The 25,681-nt window shown below is 49.4% G+C and overlaps 1 protein-coding gene across 1 annotated transcript in view; it reads right to left on the bottom strand.

Annotated features, from left to right (window-relative positions):
• Positions 1-15,578: 15,578 nt before the first annotated feature.
• Positions 15,579-25,681, bottom strand: part of LOC146871240 (large ribosomal subunit protein mL52-like) — a 55,558-nt gene continuing 45,455 nt past the window's right edge. Inside the window, exon 4 of the mRNA XM_085646338.1 lies at positions 15,579-15,707. Within this exon, the coding sequence (XP_085502464.1) occupies positions 15,579-15,707 (129 nt within the window). The remainder of the gene's footprint in view (positions 15,708-25,681) is intronic.

Here is a 25,681-nt window from a genome sequence, read left to right as displayed (position 1 = left end):
AGGAAGCTTGTTTCCGGTCCAGGGAAGGCATGGCTTGGCAGTTCGGGCTGGACTGTTCCCATGAGGCACAGGGTCAGACTGATTTGCATATGGCCATGTCTGAACTGGGGTGGCAGAGTGGGCTAAAAAACGGTGATGGATCAAACCCAGATCTGTTGACTGGGTGTGAGTGTTTGATTGGTTCTGATGCTCCGTCCATCACCATCCCTTTTTGTACCGCTTTGTTCGCCATAAGTTGGCAGGGTATGCTCAGACGTGAGTCCCTTGCTCACTTTGCCACTGGATTCAAGCAAGCCTGGCTGAAGACGGCTGAAATGCCAGAAACCGGTCCTAGGAAGCTTGTTTCCGGTCCAGGGAAGGCATGGCTTGGCAGTTCGGGCTGGACTGTTCCCATGAGGCACAGGGTCAGACTGATTTGCATATGGCCATGTCTGAACTGGGGTGGCAGAGTGGGCTAAAAAACGGTGATGGATCAAACCCAGATCTGTTGACTGGGTGTGAGTGTTTGATTGGTTCTGATGCTCCGTCCATCACCACCCCTTTTTGTACCGCTTTGTTCGCCATAAGTTGGCAGGGTATGCTCAGACGTGAGTCCCTTGCTCACTTTGCCACTGGATTCAAGCAAGCCTGGCTGAAGACGGCTGAAATGCCAGAAACCGGTCCTAGGAAGCTTGTTTCCGGTCCAGGGAAGGCATGGCTTGGCAGTTCGGGCTGGACTGTTCCCATGAGGCACAGGGTCAGACTGATTTGCATATGGCCATGTCTGAACTGGGGTGGCAGAGTGGGCTAAAAAACGGTGATGGATCAAACCCAGATCTGTTGACTGGGTGTGAGTGTTTGATTGGTTCTGATGCTCCGTCCATCACCACCCCTTTTTGTACCGCTTTGTTCGCCATAAGTTGGCAGGGTATGCTCAGACGTGAGTCCCTTGCTCACTTTGCCACTGGATTCAAGCAAGCCTGGCTGAAGACGGCTGAAATGCCAGAAACCGGTCCTAGGAAGCTTGTTTCCGGTCCAGGGAAGGCATGGCTTGGCAGTTCGGGCTGGACTGTTCCCATGAGGCACAGGGTCAGACTGATTTGCATATGGCCATGTCTGAACTGGGGTGGCAGAGTGGGCTAAAAAACCGTGATGGATCAAACCCAGATCTGTTGACTGGGTGTGAGTGTTTGATTGGTTCTGATGCTCCGTCCATCACCACCCCTTTTTGTACCGCTTTGTTCGCCATAAGTTGGCAGGGTATGCTCAGACGTGAGTCCCTTGCTCACTTTGCCACTGGATTCAAGCAAGCCTGGCTGAAGACGGCTGAAATGCCAGAAACTGGTCCTAGGAAGCTTGTTTCCGGTCCAGGGAAGGCATGGCTTGGCAGTTCGGGCTGGACTGTTCCCATGAGGCACAGGGTCAGACTGATTTGCATATGGCCATGTCTGAACTGGGGTGGCAGAGTGGGCTAAAAAACCGTGATGGATCAAACCCAGATCTGTTGACTGGGTGTGAGTGTTTGATTGGTTCTGATGCTCCGTCCATCACCACCCCTTTTTGTACCGCTTTGTTCGCCATAAGTTGGCAGGGTATGCTCAGACGTGAGTCCCTTGCTCACTTTGCCACTGGATTCAAGCAAGCCTGGCTGAAGACGGCTGAAATGCCAGAAACCGGTCCTAGGAAGCTTGTTTCCGGTCCAGGGAAGGCATGGCTTGGCAGTTCGGGCTGGACTGTTCCCATGAGGCACAGGGTCAGACTGATTTGCATATGGCCATGTCTGAACTGGGGTGGCAGAGTGGGCTAAAAAACGGTGATGGATCAAACCCAGATCTGTTGACTGGGTGTGAGTGTTTGATTGGTTCTGATGCTCCGTCCATCACCACCCCTTTTTGTACCGCTTTGTTCGCCATAAGTTGGCAGGGTATGCTCAGACGTGAGTCCCTTGCTCACTTTGCCACTGGATTCAAGCAAGCCTGGCTGAAGACGGCTGAAATGCCAGAAACCGGTCCTAGGAAGCTTGTTTCCGGTCCAGGGAAGGCATGGCTTGGCAGTTCGGGCTGGACTGTTCCCATGAGGCACAGGGTCAGACTGATTTGCATATGGCCATGTCTGAACTGGGGTGGCAGAGTGGGCTAAAAAACGGTGATGGATCAAACCCAGATGTAGGAGAGTAGGGTCTGCTATCCTATGGTCACCCCAAATTTTTGCTTTTTGCTTCACTGGTTTTTGACATATTGAGGCTGTGGGCCTGCCAATCAGACCCCCAGCCTGCTGTTCTCTCTACTAAATTAAAACTATGCACCCTAGGTGCATAACCAATTGGAAGTGGATCACCCTGTCAGCCCCTGTACCAGTGTACACTAGGTACCCAGGGCATTGGTGTACCCAAGGCCTGCCAGGGGCTGAAGCATGTATTATGCCACCCCAGGCTTGGCCTAACAATCTGACACAACTGGCTGATCACTCAGCTGGGGTAAGTTGGTGTAATCACCTCTTACTTAGGTGTAGTATACCTAGACCTAACCTTAAATGGGACACCTGGTAACCTATAAGTCACTCCTATGGCAGGCCTTAACAATCCTGAAGGCAGAGTGCTTGGTTCCATGTGAGATGGTGCTCTGGCATGAGCTGAGCCTGTCTGCAGTGGTCGGAACAACTTCCTTCTACTGTTTCCAGATATCGTCATACCATATACTCTTAAGTGCATTATGAACCTCGCGGTTAAATGCTATCTTTGGTTTGGCTTTATCAAAACATGTCGAGTAAGGTGTCATACGAATTGGAATACTAACCCCTCGCCAATTCTGGCGACGGGGTTAGCATTCCACCCTTCTAGAGGGACACGACATGTACAGTACCTGAAACCCGGGTAAAATCAGACATAGCCTCAGCTCCACAAAGTGGATGCTGCCACCACAGACACAAGTCTGCCCTCCTGCTGCTGGGAGTCCTTCCAGCTTGGGAGGTGTGGACAAAGGGTTTCCTGCCAGGGGAGGTGCGTGCACCACCCCAGACAGGATTTTGTGTATTGGTCAGGTAGGGCTTGAAAGAAACCAGACATGCCTGTGGCTCACAAGGAGCCTCGGTGCATATGCCAGTTCAAACCGGTCCTGGGGCACGCCAGTCCCGGGCCTGGGGCGAGCTGGACAAAGGATTGGGGGTGTAACCACCCCCCTTCCTGGTCCCACCCATAGGGAGGGACCTAGCAGGTAGTCCGGCCCCTAGAATCCGCTTAAAGGTAGGAGCTGTGTCCTAAGACTTCAGACATCCTGGAATCAACTTGAAACTAAGAAGAAGACGGGAACTTCGACATTCTGCTGCACAGAAGACTGAAGGAAATCTCCCCTGTGGTCAGGGAGTGACCACCTTGCTAACGCAAGCACCATCCAGCGAATCAACGTCTGCTTTGCCGCCGCCTCCCGTCGGAGCCCGAGCCCAGAGACTGACAAGACCTGGACCTCCAGACCTCTCACCGCCCGATCCACAGTCCCTGAAAAGAGGAGACCCGTGGAGGCACCGAGACACGTGGAGCCAGCCATCTTGGAACGACTACGACAAGCTGACAAGTGCAACAACCGAGGCTTCCTCCAAGTTGTGCTTTGGGATCTGAGAAGCCCAACACCCGAGCAGCATCTGCACCAAAGGTGAGCCCTCCAGCATCTCCACGATCTGCGTGGGGCCCTTCTGCATTTTGCCACTCGACGCGCCTAACCGGTTGCTGGCCCGCTGGCTAGTGGCCATCTTGGCGACGAACTCTACGAAATACACTGCTGGTCTGGTTGCTCCAGACTGGCCCTTGCTCCCCTCCAAAGGAGCAATCCCTCTGACCTTGCTGGTCAGAACCAACAGCTGATTTCCGAATCCTCCTACAAGTGCTTTTGCCAAGGCTTGTTTGCTTCGATCAAGTCGCCGAGACCGCCAACAGCGAGAGCCTGCGTGGGACAGCTCGTGAGCCGACTCCTGGACGTCGTCGACCTTCAGGGACCACGTGGCTGCGGAGACAAGCTACCCCTCATCACCTGTTTGCACCCGACATTGCCTGGTACCCACCTGGTGCCACGCTGGTCACTGGCTAGTGACTGTGAACACTGTCCCCTCTGCTTACAGGTCTTCAACATCTCCGATCCACTCTTGGATCCACTGCACCTCTCCCGGACCGACCGCCTGCAGCATCTTTGTCTTCAAGCTCCACGGAACAGATAGAAGAAACCCGACGCACTTCGAGGCCTATGCACCCGCTTCCTGTGGGTGAGGTAAAGCTGGCACACCTGTGCCCAAGTGTAGTATTACATCTCTAGTGCCTGTGTTCCAAATCTTGAGTTCCTAGTCCATCCGGAAGATCCTCTTTGCAGTAACTTTGTACTTTTTACGCACCCATTGAAACCTATGGGAGCACGCGTGTGACTATTTGCTCTGCACACGCCACCCGTGGACCTCCTGGTCACTAACTGACGTTAGCTCCTTGTAGGCCCAGCGATTCTAGAGGCCCTAGGCCTTTTCCCTTTTCTGTTCGTGGTACTTATACCACTATTTTAGTATATGGTTTGAGTGGCCACCAGGGCCTATCCATATAACGTGCAACTTCTGTGTATTCTGTGATAATCTTGTTTGACGATTTGTGCTCCTGTGCTCATAAAGAGACTAGGGGTTACTTTGAGAAATAAATACATATATATTTTGAATATATATCTGTGTGGTGTCCTTTCATTGGTATAAAAGGGGGTTGCATTTGGTAAAACAGCTGGCTTAACACGCTTCACGAGTTAGCCTCAAAGACTGCTTAGCCTACGCTACCACTAGGGCAGCTAGTCCGAAAAGGTTGACTTACAACCACACCATAAGGGTTGCTTGGCATGGTACAAGGTGATCACTTTAACTAGTGAGCATCATATACCAGGCCAACTTCTCACATTGGTGAGCAGCGGTTGGATTTGAGCTTGCTGTGTTTTACCATTGTAATCTCTTGGTTACCAATTGAAAGATCACATAGGTACCTGTAGGTACATATAAAACAAGATTAGATATACATAAGTTCTACTGAACTTAGTTGTTGTAGAGCAAAGGGAGTAGCACACCCTGACTACAACTACTAGATAGGTTTAGTAGGTAAACCCAAGTGTAGGTAGATTGCAACACATCCACCCACACTTAAGAGCAATGGCCGGGGCAGAGGGGTCCACTGTACCCATCTCTGTTGAGAGTGACCCCCAGAGGGCAACATCCAGCTTTGCTACCCTTAATCAGAATGAGCTCAGGCATTTGGCAACTCTTAGAGGCCTTAAACAGCCCAAGAACCCAAACTCTGCTGAGCTCAGAGAGCTCTTACAGAATGATGAGGATCAGAGAGCACTCAAGAAAGCTTCCCAGTTAGCCCCCTTAGGGTCAGGAACAGGAGGCCCCCCTTCTGAAGATACTACAGAGGTACCCAGCTCCAATAGCCATCCCTTAGATGAGAACCATACTACAGGGGAGGAAAGTGGTGAGGATACAGAAAGTAGTGATGATGAAGGGAGAACTAGCCCAGTGCCAAGTATTATACTTGGCCCAGCTAAACTAAGGCTATTGGGGACTGACAATGGGTTCACCCCATTGGATCTCCCCAGTGGACTTAACACAGGGCTTGGGAGGCAAAGGAATCGCTCAGGTGACTCCAATGCTTCTCATGGCTCTAGAGGCTCTCAAGGTCACTCCAGGAAAAGGATGACCACCCCTCAGAGGAGGGAACATGAGGCCAGAATGCAGGAAGCCCAGCTGAGGATCAGGAAGCAGGAGCTAGAAGTAGCCCTGATGGAAGAAAAACTGAACAAGGCTAGGCAACCTAGAGAGAGTGGGTCTATACCCACTGGTGGCAGCATTGTCCCTAAGGACAAAGATAGGGTCTTTGACAATAGGAACCTGTCTAAGGTTGTGCCCCCCTACAAAAGTGGGGATGACATCCACAAATGGATAACTGCTCTTGAGAGAGCCTGCAAAGTACAGCAGGTTCCTGAAGACCAGTGGGCAGCAATCCTCTGGCTCTCCTTTGAAGGAAGAGGCAGAGACAGACTCCTCACTGTTAGAGAAGAGGATGTCAGAAACTACAGAGTCCTGAAGAGTGTTCTGGTAGATGGGTTAGGCTTAACCACTGAACAGTACAGGTTAATGTTCAGAGACACCCCAAAGACACAGACTCAGGACTGGTCTGAATATGTTGAATGTGCCACTAAGGCTTTGGAGGGTTGGTTGCTGGGAAGTAAGGTATCTGATTTTACAGGATTGTATAATTTGATGATGAGAGAACAGATTTTAAATAACTGTCAAAACCAGCAACTGCATCAACACTTGGTTGACTCTGATCTGACCTCTCCCCAAGAATTGGGAAAGAAGGCAGACAAATGGGTCAGAACCAGGGTTAAGCAAAAGAACCAGAACCAGGGCCAAGGGGGTGATCAGAAGAAAACAGACCAAAAGGGTGGAGATCAGAAACCTAAAGACCAGAAGTCTTCAACAGGGCCCCAAACTACTGCTAAGGAGGGTGGGTCCCAACAGTCCAAGAAGAAGAAAGAAGGTCAGAAGAAACCCTGGTGCAATCATTGTAAAAATACAACTCACTGGACTAGTGATTGCAAAAAGGGTGGAGCCCCCAACACTGTTGCCCCTAAGGCACCTGCTCCCAGTACTACTGTTAGCAGTGTTGGTCCCCAGACAAAGGGTGTAGTGGGAATCACTATGGGAACTGAAGGAGATTCTGACTTAGACAGAACCCTCACACAGGCAGTCTTGATCTGTGATGGGGACATTGATTTGTCCCTGACTGTGAGCCCCAGTAACCTGGGCAAGTACAGACAGACTCCTTTAATTAATGACAAAGTGGCTCAGGCCTACAGGGACACATGTGCCAGTGTCACTATGGTGACACCAGGCTTTGTGGACCCTGGACAGTACATACCAGGTGAGAACTACCTGGTGACCAATGCCAGCAATGCCACTACTTCACACAGTGTGGCAGTTGTTAACTTCTCATGGGGAGGGGTAACTGGCCTCAAAAGGGTTGTGGTTAGTGCAGACCTCCCAGTAGAATGTTTGTTGGGCAATGACCTAGAGAGTTCTCTATGGTCAGAAGTGGAGTACAGGACTCATGCAGAGATGTTAGGTATATCATCACATGTCCTTGCTGTGACCAGGTCACAGGCCAAAAAGTGCCTCACTGAACCTCAGGTCTTGGATCCTGGAACAATGGACCAAGCACCTACCAAGAAGAAGAACAGGAGGGTCAAGGCTGTGCCTTCCCCCCTGCCTCAGAGTGATGATCAGCCTTCCCAGGAAGCTGATCTAGAGGACCCTGAAGGAACTGTCCCTGAAGAGCTTGAACCTGATCAGGTTGAGTTTCTGGGGACAGGGGGACCTTCAAGGGCTGACTTGAGGCAGGCTCAGTTATCCTGTCCCTCTCTTGAACCCCTCAGACAGCTGGCTGCTGCTGAGGCTGCTGGGAATGCTCAAGGTACCCATAAAGTGTATTGGGATGAAGGGCTCCTTTATTCAGAGGCTAGAGACCCCAAGCCTGGTGCTACCAGGAGGTTGGTCATACCTCTGCAATTTAGGGGCTTCCTTCTTACCTTGGCCCATGACATTCCTTTAGCAGGACACTTAGGCCAGAACAAGACTTGGGACAGGCTTGTCCCTCACTTTCACTGGCCTCATATGAATGAAGATACAAAGGAGTTTTGTCGCTCCTGTGTCACCTGCCAAGCCAGTGGCAAATCAGGTGGCACAACAAAGGCCCCCCTAATACCACTACCTGTGGTGGGGGTCCCCTTTGAAAGAGTGGGAATAGACATAGTGGGTCCCATGGATCCTCCCACTGCATCTGGGCACAGATTTATACTGTTGGTAGTGGATCATGCCACCAGGTATCCAGAGGCAATTCCCCTTAGGACCACTACAGCACCTGTTGTGGCCAGGGCCCTGCTGGGAGTATTCTCCAGAGTGGGGTTTCCTAAGGAGGTAGTATCTGACAGAGGTACCAACTTTATGTCAGGATACTTGACAGCTATGTGGAAGGAATGTGGTGTCAACTACAAGTTCACCACCCCTTATCACCCACAATGCAATGGGCTTGTTGAGAGATTCAACAAGACCCTAAAGGGTATGATCAAAGGATTACCTGAAAAGCTCAGGCGAAGATGGGACATCCTTCTACCCTGCCTTCTGTTTGCTTACAGAGAGGTCCCACAAAAAGGAGTTGGCTACAGCCCCTTTGAATTGTTGTTTGGGCACCCTGTGAGAGGCCCACTGTGTTTGGTGAAGGAAGGATGGGAGTTACCTCTCAAAAAGCCTAAACTAGACATAGTGGACTATGTACTTGGTCTCCGCTCCAGGATGGCTGAGTATATGGAGAAGGCATCCAAAAACCTTGAGGCAAGCCAGGCCTTACAGAAAGCTTGGCATGACCAAAAGGCTGTCTTGGTTGAGTATCAGCCAGGACAGAAGGTATGGGTGTTGGAGCCAGTGGCCCCAGCAGCACTCCAAGACAAATGGTCTGGACCCCATACAATCCTGGAAAAGAAGGGAGAGGTCACCTACTTGGTGGACCTAGGAACTCCCAGGAGTCCCCACCGGGTACTCCATGTTAACAGGCTTAAAGCATATGTTGACAGGGCAGACATGGGCTTGCTCATGGCTACAGATGAGGGACAGGAGGAAGAGAGTGACCCTCTCCCAGACCTGTTGTCTCAGAACCCTGAAGATGGCTCAGTTGAAGGAGTGACCCTTGGAGGCAACCTCACTGCCCATCAGCAGACTGAATGTAGACAGGTTCTACAATCCTTTTCACATATGTTTTCCTTGATACCTAGTCAAACTGACTGGTGTACCCATGTTGTGGACACTGGTGACAGTCTGCCTGTAAAGAACAAACTTTACAGACAACCTGACCACGTCAGGGACTGTATAAAGGCTGAGGTACATAAAATGCTGGAATTAGGTGTCATTGAACCCTCAGAGAGCCCCTGGGCTAGCCCAGTGGTTCTGGTCCCCAAACCTCACACCAAAGATGGCAAGAGAGAGATGAGGTTCTGTGTGGATTACAGAGGACTCAATGCTGTCACCAGGACAGATGCACACCCTATTCCAAGGGCAGATGAGCTCATAGACAAACTAGCTTCTGCAAAGTTTTTGAGCACATTTGACTTAACAGCTGGCTATTGGCAAATCAGATTAGCTGAGGAGTCTAAGGCCAAAACAGCATTCTCAACCCCAGGTGGGCACTACCAGTTTGTGGTGATGCCCTTTGGTCTGAAGAATGCACCTGCCACCTTCCAAAGGCTGGTGAACCAAGTCCTTACTGGGTTGGATGACTTTTGTGCAGCATATCTTGATGACATTGCTGTCTTTAGCTCCACCTGGGAGGATCACCTGATCCACCTGAAGAAGGCTCTTGAGGCCCTGCAGAGGGCAGGCCTCACTATCAAGGCTACTAAGTGCCAGATAGGGCAGAGTAAGGTTGTATATTTGGGCCACCTTGTAGGTGGAGGCCAAGTTCAACCACTGGAGAGTAAGATACAATCCATCAAGGACTGGTCCCCTCCAACCACCCAGACTCAAGTTCGAGCTTTCTTGGGCTTGACTGGGTACTACAGGAAGTTTGTTAAGAACTATGGGTCCATTGTGACTCCTCTTAATGATCTGACATCCAAGAAGATGCCCAAAAAGGTTCAGTGGACAGTAAGCTGTCAAAAGGCATTTGATGACCTGAAGAAGGCCATGTGCTCTGCACCTATCCTGAAAAGTCCTGACTACTCCAAAGAGTTTATTGTCCAAACAGATGCTTCTGAGTTGGGTGTGGGAGCTGTGCTGTCACAACTTAATGTAGATGGTCAAGACCAACCCATTGCTTTTATTAGCAGAAGGTTGACCCCCAGAGAGAAGAATTGGTCAGCTATTGAGAGGGAGGCCTTTGCTGTGGTGTGGGCCCTGAAGAAGCTGAGGCCATACTTGTTTGGCACTCACTTCAAGATTCAGACCGACCATAAGCCCCTCTTGTGGCTAAATCAGATGAAGGGTGAAAACCCCAAACTGCTTAGGTGGTCCATTTCCCTACAGGGGATGGACTTTACAGTGGAGCACCGGCCAGGTACTGACCATGGGAATGCAGATGGTCTCTCCAGGTACTTCCACTTAGGACATGAAGACGAGACTGGTCAAGGCTAGTTTAATGTCCCAGCGTTTGGGGGGGGTTGTGTAGGAGAGTAGGGTCTGCTATCCTATGGTCACCCCAAATTTTTGCTTTTTGCTTCACTGGTTTTTGACATATTGAGGCTGTGGGCCTGCCAATCAGACCCCCAGCCTGCTGTTCTCTCTACTAAATTAAAACTATGCACCCTAGGTGCATAACCAATTGGAAGTGGATCACCCTGTCAGCCCCTGTACCAGTGTACACTAGGTACCCAGGGCATTGGTGTACCCAAGGCCTGCCAGGGGCTGAAGCATGTATTATGCCACCCCAGGCTTGGCCTAACAATCTGACACAACTGGCTGATCACTCAGCTGGGGTAAGTTGGTGTAATCACCTCTTACTTAGGTGTAGTATACCTAGACCTAACCTTAAATGGGACACCTGGTAACCTATAAGTCACTCCTATGGCAGGCCTTAACAATCCTGAAGGCAGAGTGCTTGGTTCCATGTGAGATGGTGCTCTGGCATGAGCTGAGCCTGTCTGCAGTGGTCGGAACAACTTCCTTCTACTGTTTCCAGATATCGTCATACCATATACTCTTAAGTGCATTATGAACCTTGCGGTTAAATGCTATCTTTGGTTTGGCTTTATCAAAACATGTCGAGTAAGGTGTCATACGAATTGGAATACTAACCCCTCGCCAATTCTGGCGACGGGGTTAGCATTCCACCCTTCTAGAGGGACACGACATGTACAGTACCTGAAACCCGGGTAAAATCAGACATAGCCTCAGCTCCACAAAGTGGATGCTGCCACCACAGACACAAGTCTGCCCTCCTGCTGCTGGGAGTCCTTCCAGCTTGGGAGGTGTGGACAAAGGGTTTCCTGCCAGGGGAGGTGCGTGCACCACCCCAGACAGGATTTTGTGTATTGGTCAGGTAGGGCTTGAAAGAAACCAGACATGCCTGTGGCTCACAAGGAGCCTCGGTGCATATGCCAGTTCAAACCGGTCCTGGGGCACGCCAGTCCCGGGCCTGGGGCGAGCTGGACAAAGGATTGGGGGTGTAACCACCCCCCTTCCTGGTCCCACCCATAGGGAGGGACCTAGCAGGTAGTCCGGCCCCTAGAATCCGCTTAAAGGTAGGAGCTGTGTCCTAAGACTTCAGACATCCTGGAATCAACTTGAAACTAAGAAGAAGACGGGAACTTCGACATTCTGCTGCACAGAAGACTGAAGGAAATCTCCCCTGTGGTCAGGGAGTGACCACCTTGCTAACGCAAGCACCATCCAGCGAATCAACGTCTGCTTTGCCGCCGCCTCCCGTCGGAGCCCGAGCCCAGAGACTGACAAGACCTGGACCTCCAGACCTCTCACCGCCCGATCCACAGTCCCTGAAAAGAGGAGACCCGTGGAGGCACCGAGACACGTGGAGCCAGCCATCTTGGAACGACTACGACAAGCTGACAAGTGCAACAACCGAGGCTTCCTCCAAGTTGTGCTTTGGGATCTGAGAAGCCCAACACCCGAGCAGCATCTGCACCAAAGGTGAGCCCTCCAGCATCTCCACGATCTGCGTGGGGCCCTTCTGCATTTTGCCACTCGACGCGCCTAACCGGTTGCTGGCCCGCTGGCTAGTGGCCATCTTGGCGACGAACTCTACGAAATACACTGCTGGTCTGGTTGCTCCAGACTGGCCCTTGCTCCCCTCCAAAGGAGCAATCCCTCTGACCTTGCTGGTCAGAACCAACAGCTGATTTCCGAATCCTCCTACAAGTGCTTTTGCCAAGGCTTGTTTGCTTCGATCAAGTCGCCGAGACCGCCAACAGCGAGAGCCTGCGTGGGACAGCTCGTGAGCCGACTCCTGGACGTCGTCGACCTTCAGGGACCACGTGGCTGCGGAGACAAGCTACCCCTCATCACCTGTTTGCACCCGACATTGCCTGGTACCCACCTGGTGCCACGCTGGTCACTGGCTAGTGACTGTGAACACTGTCCCCTCTGCTTACAGGTCTTCAACATCTCCGATCCACTCTTGGATCCACTGCACCTCTCCCGGACCGACCGCCTGCAGCATCTTTGTCTTCAAGCTCCACGGAACAGATAGAAGAAACCCGACGCACTTCGAGGCCTATGCACCCGCTTCCTGTGGGTGAGGTAAAGCTGGCACACCTGTGCCCAAGTGTAGTATTACATCTCTAGTGCCTGTGTTCCAAATCTTGAGTTCCTAGTCCATCCGGAAGATCCTCTTTGCAGTAACTTTGTACTTTTTACGCACCCATTGAAACCTATGGGAGCACGCGTGTGACTATTTGCTCTGCACACGCCACCCGTGGACCTCCTGGTCACTAACTGACGTTAGCTCCTTGTAGGCCCAGCGATTCTAGAGGCCCTAGGCCTTTTCCCTTTTCTGTTCGTGGTACTTATACCACTATTTTAGTATATGGTTTGAGTGGCCACCAGGGCCTATCCATATAACGTGCAACTTCTGTGTATTCTGTGATAATCTTGTTTGACGATTTGTGCTCCTGTGCTCATAAAGAGACTAGGGGTTACTTTGAGAAATAAATACATATATATTTTGAATATATATCTGTGTGGTGTCCTTTCATTGGTATAAAAGGGGGTTGCATTTGGTAAAACAGCTGGCTTAACACGCTTCACGAGTTAGCCTCAAAGACTGCTTAGCCTACGCTACCACTAGGGCAGCTAGTCCGAAAAGGTTGACTTACAACCACACCATAAGGGTTGCTTGGCATGGTACAAGGTGATCACTTTAACTAGTGAGCATCCTATACCAGGCCAACTTCTCACACCAGATCTGTTGACTGGGTGTGAGTGTTTGATTGGTTCTGATGCTCCGTCCATCACCACCCCTTTTTGTACCGCTTTGTTCGCCATAAGTTGGCAGGGTATGCTCAGACGTGAGTCCCTTGCTCACTTTGCCACTGGATTCAAGCAAGCCTGGCTGAAGACGGCTGAAATGCCAGAAACCGGTCCTAGGAAGCTTGTTTCCGGTCCAGGGAAGGCATGGCTTGGCAGTTCGGGCTGGACTGTTCCCATGAGGCACAGGGTCAGACTGATTTGCATATGGCCATGTCTGAACTGGGGTGGCAGAGTGGGCTAAAAAACGGTGATGGATCAAACCCAGATCTGTTGACTGGGTGTGAGTGTTTGATTGGTTCTGATGCTCCGTCCATCACCACCCCTTTTTGTACCGCTTTGTTCGCCATAAGTTGGCAGGGTATGCTCAGACGTGAGTCCCTTGCTCACTTTGCCACTGGATTCAAGCAAGCCTGGCTGAAGACGGCTGAAATGCCAGAAACCGGTCCTAGGAAGCTTGTTTCCGGTCCAGGGAAGGCATGGCTTGGCAGTTCGGGCTGGACTGTTCCCATGAGGCACAGGGTCAGACTGATTTGCATATGGCCATGTCTGAACTGGGGTGGCAGAGTGGGCTAAAAAACGGTGATGGATCAAACCCAGATCTGTTGACTGGGTGTGAGTGTTTGATTGGTTCTGATGCTCCGTCCATCACCACCCCTTTTTGTACCGCTTTGTTCGCCATAAGTTGGCAGGGTATGCTCAGACGTGAGTCCCTTGCTCACTTTGCCACTGGATTCAAGCAAGCCTGGCTGAAGACGGCTGAAATGCCAGAAACCGGTCCTAGGAAGCTTGTTTCCGGTCCAGGGAAGGCATGGCTTGGCAGTTCGGGCTGGACTGTTCCCATGAGGCACAGGGTCAGACTGATTTGCATATGGCCATGTCTGAACTGGGGTGGCAGAGTGGGCTAAAAAACGGTGATGGATCAAACCCAGATCTGTTGACTGGGTGTGAGTGTTTGATTGGTTCTGATGCTCCGTCCATCACCACCCCTTTTTGTACCGCTTTGTTCGCCATAAGTTGGCAGGGTATGCTCAGACGTGAGTCCCTTGCTCACTTTGCCACTGGATTCAAGCAAGCCTGGCTGAAGACGGCTGAAATGCCAGAAACCGGTCCTAGGAAGCTTGTTTCCGGTCCAGGGAAGGCATGGCTTGGCAGTTCGGGCTGGACTGTTCCCATGAGGCACAGGGTCAGACTGATTTGCATATGGCCATGTCTGAACTGGGGTGGCAGAGTGGGCTAAAAAACGGTGATGGATCAAACCCAGATCTGTTGACTGGGTGTGAGTGTTTGATTGGTTCTGATGCTCCGTCCATCACCACCCCTTTTTGTATCGCTTTGTTCGCCATAAGTTGGCAGGGTATACTCAGACGTGAGTCCCTTGCTCACTTTGCCACTGGATTCAAGCAAGCCTGGCTGAAGACGGCTGAAATGCCAGAAACCGGTCCTAGGAAGCTTGTTTCCGGTCCAGGGAAGGCATGGCTTGGCAGTTCGGGCTGGACTGTTCCCATGAGGCACAGGGTCAGACTGATTTGCATATGGCCATGTCTGAACTGGGGTGGCAGAGTGGGCTAAAAAACGGTGATGGATCAAACCCAGATCTGTTGACTGGGTGTGAGTGTTTGATTGGTTCTGATGCTCCGTCCATCACCACCCCTTTTTGTACCGCTTTGTTCGCCATAAGTTGGCAGGGTATGCTCAGACGTGAGTCCCTTGCTCACTTTGCCACTGGATTCAAGCAAGCCTGGCTGAAGACGGCTGAAATGCCAGAAACCGGTCCTAGGAAGCTTGTTTCCGGTCCAGGGAAGGCATGGCTTGGCAGTTCGGGCTGGACTGTTCCCATGAGGCACAGGGTCAGACTGATTTGCATATGGCCATGTCTGAACTGGGGTGGCAGAGTGGGCTAAAAAACGGTGATGGATCAAACCCAGATCTGTTGACTGGGTGTGAGTGTTTGATTGGTTCTGATGCTCCGTCCATCACCACCCCTTTTTGTACCGCTTTGTTCGCCATAAGTTGGCAGGGTATGCTCAGACGTGAGTCCCTTGCTCACTTTGCCACTGGATTCAAGCAAGCCTGGCTGAAGACGGCTGAAATGCCAGAAACCGGTCCTAGGAAGCTTGTTTCCGGTCCAGGGAAGGCATGGCTTGGCAGTTCGGGCTGGACTGTTCCCATGAGGCACAGGGTCAGACTGATTTGCATATGGCCATGTCTGAACTGGGGTGGCAGAGTGGGCTAAAAAACGGTGATGGATCAAACCCAGATCTGTTGACTGGGTGTGAGTGTTTGATTGGTTCTGATGCTCCGTCCATCACCACCCCTTTTTGTACCGCTAAAGTAGGATAGATCATCTACGTTACACACACAGACTTTGTACTTCACCAAAACTTTAAAAAGTGTGCTTGAACTTTCACCCCTCAATGACCCCCCTCAGCTGAAATGCAGGCTACCCTTCCCTCCCATAAACAGATGGCTTAAAATCCCTGAGTGCATGCTCATCCTTGTAATAATAGTGCAGACTAATAAGGAAACAGAGGCCCCAGCCAGTGAAAGAGATACTTTATCTATTGTGGTCTTTTATTACGCAAAAGATGTTTTCGCTTCTCCTCTTCTTTTGCCAACAGCTGTTGCTGCTTCTGTTCCCAGGTGTGAATTCCTCTATCAATTTCCTCACTTAACATCACCACACGGCGCTGGAAAAGAAAAAGGAAAGGAGTGGTGAACTATACATTGGTCAAGTTCAGTGTAGAACGAACAAGTGCCCCCCACTTTACCAGCCCCTGTACAGCATCACAAAACACAGCATCAGTATCAAATATGCCCCTCCTCATTCCAGGTGCTGTATATCCTATATATATGGAAGGGTACTCAGTTCGACATAGAATACATCCCTAGACTCACTTCATCAAATCCGGTACCATCTATATATAAGAAAAGCGGGCCTAAGATATGCACAGACTATAACCTAAACTCTCCTCACCGAGCCCAATATAACCATTACACAGAAATAGGATCTTGAGAAAATACACCTATAGTTTCAACAGCCCAAGCATCATTTATGTAGAGGAAACAGGAACAGGATTTACACAGAACTTGGGACGTTTCACCTATGTCTGTTCCACCCTCATATATGAAACAAACCTTATAGCTTTATATCTCCTGGGACTTACAAAACATGACCAGCGATTACAACAGAATATACCACTGGGACCTTTCCAGGCCGTGTACCACCTTTATATAAACAAGCAAAGCCAATAGGTTTGGGTCTATTTAATGTACTTATGCATGCAGCCATAGCACTTTATAGCAAGGCTTACAGGAGGGAGCCAGCAAGAGCATACAGAGGAGGATATAGCTGTGAAGTAGACCCTCATGCAGTTTTATGCAAGCACTGAAGTGGAGGTGGAAAGACACATCCACACAGCCAATAGCATCATGTTAGAGATTAATATTCCATTGTGCTCAGCCAAAACGTGATTCACAATGTTTCAAGCCAAAGACTGAAAGGAAGTCGTTGAAGAAAGCCGTTGGAGGAAAGGGGTGCAACCAAAGTCCACTTTTTGCATATAATTATCAATAGGTCGGTTTGATAGCTGTGCTGTCGAAAGTCATGCCTAAAAAGAGGATCTAGAATCTGCATACCGCAGAAACATTTCTTAACACCCTATGAATTACTTATAAAGGAAACATTACATTTGCCAATTGGTGATTGGTGAACACCTAGGCTCTTGCCCATTTTCAGGTGGTGAGATCAGAAATTGCTGTGCAAATCTGTAAACACTGTGCACTGCACATACATGAAGACTATCTCACATACAATGCGCCCTGCCCAGATAGTCTCTTCAAGAATTGGTTGCGGAATAGCCAGGAGCTTGTAGGGCTGAAGTGGGTACTGTTAAATGGAGAACAGAAGAACTTGAAACAGCATAAAGATAACATTTTAATCCTAAAGCCTGGCTACCTCATATACTGAGTGGAATAGATTCCTATAGGCAAAAGAGTAATGACAAAACACATTTCTAAAGGAAGCAGTGAGAGTGTAATGAGTGTGAGAGGGATGTGTGTGTGTAGAGAGAACCATTAGTTCTTTTGGTTGGTTGATTGTACCTTCCCATGTAAAATGGATTTATGACAGGCAAAATCGAGATTGGTGTATTGTTGCAAGTTATGTGCAGCAGTGGGGAGCTTAACTATAGGGTTTCAGTGTAGAGATGATATGGCTGCTCATTGGCTCTGGATCTTTATATGCGCCAATAAACGGAAGACGAACAACCCTGAAAGTTGACATCTAGTATAGGTAGAAGTTCATGGCTGATTCATGTCCAGGTTTTTGGGAGCCTTAGCAGCCAGGCAAGAAGAAGAGTGACGAAGACAAGAAGATGCATCTTTTCAATAAGATGAAGCTCCAAAAGGATTTAGTGCAGAAAGTAAAAGAGAGATTTGGCCCACCTTTTAGTGATGAAAAATAGCATAGAACTTCAAGGAGCACAAGTCTTGCAATGCACATAATCTTTTGCTAAGGAGGAAAGTAGTTTTGCGAGAAAGCAGAGTAAGTTGCAGGAGGCCATAAATGACAAAGGCAAATGAGATCGCACCAAGGAGGAGGCTTTCAATCACAAAGGAAAACGTGGAGAGGAACGCAGATAAGACACTTGATGGTTGTTTCATGTAAGCTGCAATCATGGCCAGCTCATGGTCGTGCAGGGTACGTTGAGCGATCGGCTATAGTAGCAGAAAATTTACCATACACTTTTATTCTGGGTCATAGTTTGAGTGTTTCTGGTTGTTGACAGGCCCTGTTCTTCAGATTTTGGAAGGCTCAGGCGATCAAAGGCTAGTTATTAAAATGGATGTAATTGAGAGCCCTCGTGGAAGCCCGATTGTTTTTACCTGTTTTGCTGCTATATAGTTTTAAAAACGTTTTTATTGTATTGCTGACTGGGTGAGCTGTGTTCAAAGCTCAGGAGTAGTGGGCATCCCTTTTTCTTTTCTTGCACTCGCACTTTGCAACCGTCTAGTCAGCCCTCTAGTGGCTGGAACCCGATGTACGGCTGACGTCTATGAAGGCACCAGATGAGGCGTCCGCGCAGCGGGCATGCTGTAGGCGTGCCAAAGGCAAGCCCGTCTGCACCCGTCTGCGCCCGACCGGGCCCAGGGGCCAGAACCCCTGTTCCTTCTTCTCCAGACCACTATCACTACACTAGCTCGCAGCTTCAACAGTTAAATAGGGTACTAGGGCCAAAATGTGCCCACTCTATCTCGCTCAATGACCTTCATGATGGCTGTTTTTCAATTTTCTCCAACCTCGGTTTCTCCACCCCTTCACGGAAATTATATAACTTATTCCTGCTAAACTGCAGATCTCTGCCTAAGCACACAGCAGAGATTTTGATTCTTTTAAAAGACTTAGACCCTGAAGTCCTGTTTGTTACATAGAACGATAGGCAAGGGTGGTGGTATAGCTGTCATTTATAAAGATTATCTGATCTGCTGCCTGTATGGCAGCCCGCTATCAGACTGCGAGAATGTTCATTTTTCAAAAGAATTTACCCCTACCCTATCCTTCGAAGGTATTTTAATTTATCACCCCCTGGGTGGATTGGACAATTTAGTAAATCCGTATTATAAACAGTTGTCAATATAGCTAGCATTGCTGCTAATTTTACTCTCTTCGGAGACTTTAATTTGCACTTTGACGATCCCTCTGCTTTGATCGCAACAGAATTAGCTCGAGATCTCACGGCCTATCAGCTGTCACAGAAGGTCCTGCATGTGACCCACGTCAAAGGGCATCTCCTCGACCATATTTTCTCTTGGGCGATTTAAAGGGGAAGGAACCCATTCCACTTCTGTGGTCGGACCATTTTTTGATCCCTGACTCTGATCTCCATTAACCACCACAGCTCTAATTCAGCCTATTCGAACCCTAACTCGCCCCTGGTCTAAACTTCCCCTAGACAGGTAGATTCAAGAACTTAAAAAGACCAAGCCCAACCCTGATTCCAATCCAGTCCCAGCTAATGAAAGATTCTGCGACTGGATTGAGGGATCACTTAATTTGGTGCTTCCCAAAAAATTGATCCATAAGAAATATGGACCCAACAAGTCTGCCTGGTTCTCCCCCAAACTACGTAATTCAAAACAGCAATGCAAAAAGATGGAAAGGGTTTGGAGGAAATATTTCTCCCCCAATAAGAAATTGGAGTATAGGGCGGTAATTAGAACGTATAAGGCTGAAATAAAAAGAGCCCAGGCCTCCAATTATGAGGAAAAGATCTTGTTAGCCGCCAATTCTCCAAGAGAAACCTTTCACATTGCAAAAAATTTGCTTAAAGTCCCCCCCCCCACCCGCCACACCGGACATTTCTTACCGCTGCAATGAACATGCTGAGTATATCTCTACTAAAGTCCAAAATATTCTCCAGTGCATTCCCTCAAAGGATAGCGACATGATGATCGAGCATGTGGATTTCAGCCCGTATAAAAGTGAACATTCCTTGGAGGCCTTCTCCCCATTGACCAACGAACCATTTCAAGCCATCCTGACATCAATCAGAAGCGGGTCACCAATAGACCCAGCTCCACTTAACTACATGAAACTGGTAGCGGAGACTGTTGCCCCTATTATCATTGACCTGATCAATGCCTCACTTTCCACGGGTACGGTTCCTCTGAAGCGGAAAAGGGCAATGGTGAAAGCACTGCTGAAAAAGCCTAACATGGACTCTGTCGATCTGGGCAACTATCGCCCCATTTCGCTCCTTCCTGGAATTAGTAAGATTGCGGAAAAATATGTTAACCTCTCGCTCTCCTCGTTCCTTGAATCTCATGATCTTCTCCACCCCTTCCAAACGGGCTTTCGCCCACGTCAAGGCACCGAAACTGCCTTGCTAGCTGTGGTTGAAGAATCCAGATTCTTGACTCAGGAGGCTCATCAGGCATAATTCTCCTTAACTTGAGCGCAGCCTTCGATACGGTGAACCATCGAATTCTGGTCCACCGTCTTAGGAGTGTAGGGGGGACCGGCTAAGACTTATTATGGCTGCAATATTTTTTAGAAGAAAGATTCTTCCAGGTATTCGAAGGCAAAGCCACTTCAAAACCTATCCCTCTAAAGTGTGGTGTCCTTCAGGGATCATTGTTGAGCCCCACTCTTTTTAATGTCTATATGACTCCGTTGGCGGATATTGTATCCCCCTTCGGGATCCATATAGTAACATACGCTGATGACACCCAACTGGTCGTAGCCTTAAACCACGCTGACCAGTCGTCCAATATCCTCCACTCCTGTCTCGAGGAAGTTGCCAAGTGGATGAGTCTGTCACATCTAAAATTAAACGGCGAAAAGACCGAGCTCATGGTTTTTGGCAACCCTCTTAAGTTTCTAAGCAAGCACAATGTGGCCAGCCTGTATGGGCCCGGTGCCGGCCCCTAAAACCGAGTTAAAAAGTCTGGGTGTTTGGCTAGATCAGGACCTCAGCCTTAAAGCTCATGCCAGGAAGGCTGTTGCTTCCTGCTTTGGCCTGCTCAGAATGCTCCGCAAAGTGCTCCCCTTCCTTCCCTTTCAAGCCAAAAAACCTGCTGATTCAGACACTCATTCTATCTAGAATAGATTTTGGCAACACCCTATATTTATGTGCCCCGATCTCAGTAGTTGCGAAACTGCAGATTGTACAAAACTGTGCGGCAAGGCTGCTTATGGGAACTTCAAATTGTTGGTCTGCAAGGCCTGCGCTGCATTCTCCATTGGCTCCCAGTGCAGGAGAGAATCAATTTTAAGGCCCTTTGTGTCACCCATAAGTCTCTGGGAGGGAGCTGTCCACCGATCAAAAAGGACATGATTTGCCCTTATAGGGCGAATAGACAGCTCTGCTCAGATGATCTCCATCTGGTGGTGGTCCCTAGGATTAAGAAGGCCAGAAGTGGTGGCAGCTTTTTTTCGTATAATGCCACCAGACTCTGGAACTCCCTACCTTTGCATTTGTGTAGGGAATCAAATCATCTTGCGTTCCGGAAACAGTTAAAAACCTGGCTATTTCTCTAAGTAGTCGTCTGGTCCAATAACAGTTCCAGCGCTGGGATGCTCCCTGGTAGCCATGCGCTATATAAATGTCATTTCATTCATTCATTCACTATGAGGTTCACTTACGGAGGGTAGCAGGATCATATTCTGGCTATTTTGCTTTTTCTGAAGCACAGAAACACAAAGAAGAACCAGGGACTTGATTTTTGAAAGGAGGACCACAAAACAAATATGTAAGCCAGAGCCGAGAGAGCAAAATTAACTAACTGGCTAAGCCGCTTGTAAATTTATGGAAAACTGTCAAGATTAGAACAAGCATTGGCATAGCCAATAGGTCTCGCCTTTGGGACCTTATAAGTATTTAGTTATGCAGCACAATATCCTTGGTGCAACAACAACAGTTGCATGGGTAAACACTTATAAGGTCCCAAAGGCGATACCTATTGGCTATGCCAATGCTTGTTAATAGTTGTAAGTTAAATATTTCCATTCACCGAATTAATACCCACTTTTCTTAAGTGTTAGACACAAGGTCTATAACACTTTTTTTCTCCAGTGCTTTACTAGGGACGCTAGGCATGAAGGAAGAGGCACAGGCAGGGAGGGAGCCATGCAAAGCTAGAGTGAAAGAAAGCATGGCAGGCAGGGGAGGGAGGAACAGACAGGGAGGTGGGTCATGACAGTCACAGAAAGGACAGGAGGAGAGGTGTGAGATACGCCTTCAAGCGAGTGTGGGGATGGGAGTCAGAATGTGGGCTGAGCCAGCAGAGAAGAGAAAGGGAAGGGCATGCTCGTGGGAGGCAGAGGGTGAACACTGTCAGGCACAGAAGCAATAGTTTATTTTTTCTAGTGGTCAAATCAGAAGCCTCTTTAGGGCATCAATAAAACAAAACATGATCACAATACTCTTGTACATGATTTATAAATGAAAGTAGGCACAGTAAACGTATATTTAATGCAGATATAATACACATTGCTAAGATTTTATCTCATCGATTACTGTAATAGAGGGCGCAATAAGGTTGTGACTGTCCTCCTTAAGATGAAGTGGCAGTGATGCACATTGCCAATGCTAATTTTTCCCTCATCTATTTTTAGGACTTGGTCTCTGTTTATGGAGTTCTGGAGTACTGGTTGTATGGCACAACACAAAATTAATAAATACATTGTTTAGTTATGGATCTTGATTTGGGGCGAGTTCTTTCATCGCACAGGCTTTTCCATGCACCATCATGTTTGCGTGTAAAGACACTGGGCGGGGCACGCTTATCATTTCGTCCTCACATGGAACTGCTCATATGAACTGGAGCCCCACCACAAATTTGGGTATTGTGGCTCCTGTGGAGCACAGGAAACACCATGAACAAAGATCAACTACATTCACTGAATGCAGGTGGTCTTGATTAAATAATCTATTCACAGGAGACAGGCTGTGACCCACAATGTGTTGGGACAGCTGGGTGTACCCAAAGGGTGAGATCCCAGGTGCTTGTGGAGAACAACAACTTTCCCCAAGTACAAAGCAGTTCTAAAGGAGTAATGTTTCCCAGGAGTAAGACTGTGGAACTGCTGCGTGCAGTGAGTTTGTGTGGGCCTCAAAGGGGAATAACTCCTCTGATGTTAGGTTTGGACTGAAAACCATGCGGTCCCCGAAATCCCCGAAGGGCAACCTATTCCAAAGGATATAGGCTGAATTCAAGTAACTTTTTCACATAGGAGATCCTCAAAGAATAATAAAAACACGAATAAACCGGCTGAGATCCAAAACATTTTCATAAAGGTTGACCCTAAAGAGTAACCTGTTTCTCTGCTACAGGGCGACAATCATAAATGTACCAGTGAAAGGGAGTCCAGGCAGACATCGACGAGACTGCAGGGGCGCAGAGCGAGAGAGAGTGCAGGAGCGCAGAGTGAGAGAGAGAGAGAGAGTGAAGGAGCGCAGAGAGAGAGAAGGAGCGCAGAGAGAGAGTGTGAAGGAGCGCAGAGAGAGAGTGTGAAGGAGCGCAGAGAGTGTGAAGGAGCGCAGAGAGAGTGAAGGAGCACAGAGAGAGTGTGAAGGAGCACAGAACGAGAGACTGCAAGAACACAGAGCGAGAGACTGCAGGAACACAGAGCGAGAGACTGCAGGAGCGCAGAGTGAGAGAGAGTACAGCAGCACAGAGAGAGAAAGAGAGACTGCAAGAGCACAGAGCAAGAGACTGCAGGAGCACAGAGCGAGTGTGTGTGCAGGAGCACAGAGCGAGAGACTACAAGGATATTATTGAGATCACAGAAAAGGGTGTGTATGGAGAAGACAAGTGAGGCGAGGGTTGTGAGCATGTGTTCCTCCTTTCCAAATACATATTCCTTTGGAAAGGAGGAACACATGTTCACAACCCTCTCCTCACTTGTTCCTTTTGAGGCTGATAAGGTCCAGAGCCTTGAGCAAAACTCCTCCAAAACTCTAGGGATTCCTATCCAGACCCAGGATCTCTGGACCGTTCTCTTCTACCATAACGGAGAAGACAACTGCTCTCAAAGATGTCAGACAGGAAAAAAGATGCTGAGCACTAACTGCTAACACAGAAACAAAGGGAGAATTAGTAAGGCGACTTTAGAGCTGTCCAGGGAAGCACAATGAGCGTTGTAACTGCATTAAGAACGGCAGACAGTGACTAGGCAGTGAGTATTAGCGGTGCAATCAAAGAGGACAAACAGTAAAACATGCGCGAGCCCGGGAGTGGTGCGTGCGCAGTCTGCTCTTTTTGGAAGCACTGCACTCGTGCTTGTGGCGCGCCCCTGCGCGCTCCCGCAAGCTGGATGCCGCCACAAGCACGAGTGTGTGCTTCTAAAAAGAGCAGAGCGATGGCTAAAGGTCCTCCAATGCAACGCATGCGCGCTGCGTAGGCGAGACCTAAAGAACAAGTTACTTACCTTCAGTAACGATATATCTGTAAGAAACATTAGTTAGTTAGATTCCTCACCTTAGAATATCCCCAGGCGTCAGGCTGGATCCGGAAAGATTTTTCGTCAGCAATACCCTTGCGCGTCGCTAGGTGTCGTCGTCTGCAGCTCCGCGTCCGTCGTCGTGATCACCGGAATGACGTTGGAGTACTTAGACGCCGCCCTTGCGTGCTGACGTCAGTTCTTGTACATAGCTTTCCGCGCCAGGAACACAGAGCCATGCAAGAGACCGACACTGGTGCCAAAAAATTCTAAGGCCCTGAAAGGGATGACCTCAACCCTAGATATCGGTTCGCAGAACGGGGAGGATGGGTGGGTCAGTGAGGAATCTAACTAACTAATGTTTCTTACAGATATATCGTTACCGAAGGTAAGTAACTTGTTCATCTGAAAGAAACTCGTTAGTTAGATTCCTCACCTTAGAATAGATACCCCAGCAATACCAACCCCGGTGGTGGGCCTGCGAACCAAGATCACACCAGAAAGTCCTGGAGAACAGAACGGCCAAAGAACCCGTCTCTCCGGACTTGGCTGTCCAGGCAATAGTGTTTGGCAAACGTGTGCAGCGAAGCCCACGTTGCTGCCTGACAAATGTCCTGCAAGGGGACTCCCCGGCCCAGGGCAGTGGTCGCCGCTGTAGCCCGAGTGGAATGGGCCCTCAGCCCTACAGGAGGTTTCTTTTTAGCTAAGGAGTAACAGACCTTGATGTACAAAACAACCCACCGAGAGATGGTTCGCATGTGCACCGCCCGCCCCTTCTTAGCGCCCACGTAGCCAACCAAGAGTTGGTCGTCCGCCCGGAACTGTTTGGTGCGGTCCAGATAGAAGGACAGCGCTCGTTTTGGGTCCAGACGGTGGAGCCTTTCTTCCTCTTTCGAGGGATGCGGAGGCGGAAAGAAGGTGGGCAGCGTAACAGACTGTCCGATGTGAAAGGCAGTCACCACCTTAGGGAGAAAGGTAGGACGAGTCCTGAGAACAACTTTGTCCGGATGGACAGAAAGGAAAGGAGGTTTAGAAGAGAGAGCCTGGAGCTCACTCACCCTCCTAGCAGAGGTGATGGCAACCAGGAAAGCAGTTTTAAGCGTCAACAGACGAAGGGGACAATTATGAAGTGGCTCAAAGGGAGCGCACATTAGAAACGTCAATACCAGATTCAAATCCCACTGAGGCATTACGAAAGGGACAGGAGGAAACATGTGAATAATGCCCTTAAAGAATCGAGAAACGACAGGGGATTTGAAAAGAGAAGGCTGCTCAGGAAGCCGTAAGAAAGCAGAAATAGCTGAAAGATATCGTTTAAGGGTGCCCAGAGCAGAGCCCTGCTGGGCCATAGAAAGAAGAAAGAGGAGAACCTCAGAAAGAGGGGCCGAAAGGGGATCCACAGCCTTTGCTGTGCACCATGCCACAAATCTGTTCCACCTACAGGCGTACACTGATTTTGTGGAGGGACGCCTGGCTGCCAGAATAACATTACAGACTTCAGGAGGCAAGTCAAATGGCATCAACTGCCGCCGCTCAATCTCCACGTATGGAGGTGGAGGCTGGACAGGTTCGGTTGGAGGACCGTCCCCTGCTGCTGCGACAGTAGGTCCTCCTGAAGAGGCAGTCGTATCGGGGGATCGATCGACAGACTGAGTAGCTCAGGATACCAGTATCTTCGTGCCCAATCCGGAGCCACCAGGATGACTTAGGCCCGGTCGC

Source organism: Triturus cristatus, chromosome 1_1 (genome assembly GCF_964204655.1).
Source record: "Triturus cristatus chromosome 1_1, aTriCri1.1, whole genome shotgun sequence".
Lineage (NCBI taxonomy): Eukaryota > Metazoa > Chordata > Amphibia > Caudata > Salamandridae > Triturus > Triturus cristatus.
Note: the sequence above shows the minus strand (reverse complement) of the source record. Positions and strands in the feature narration are given on the sequence as shown.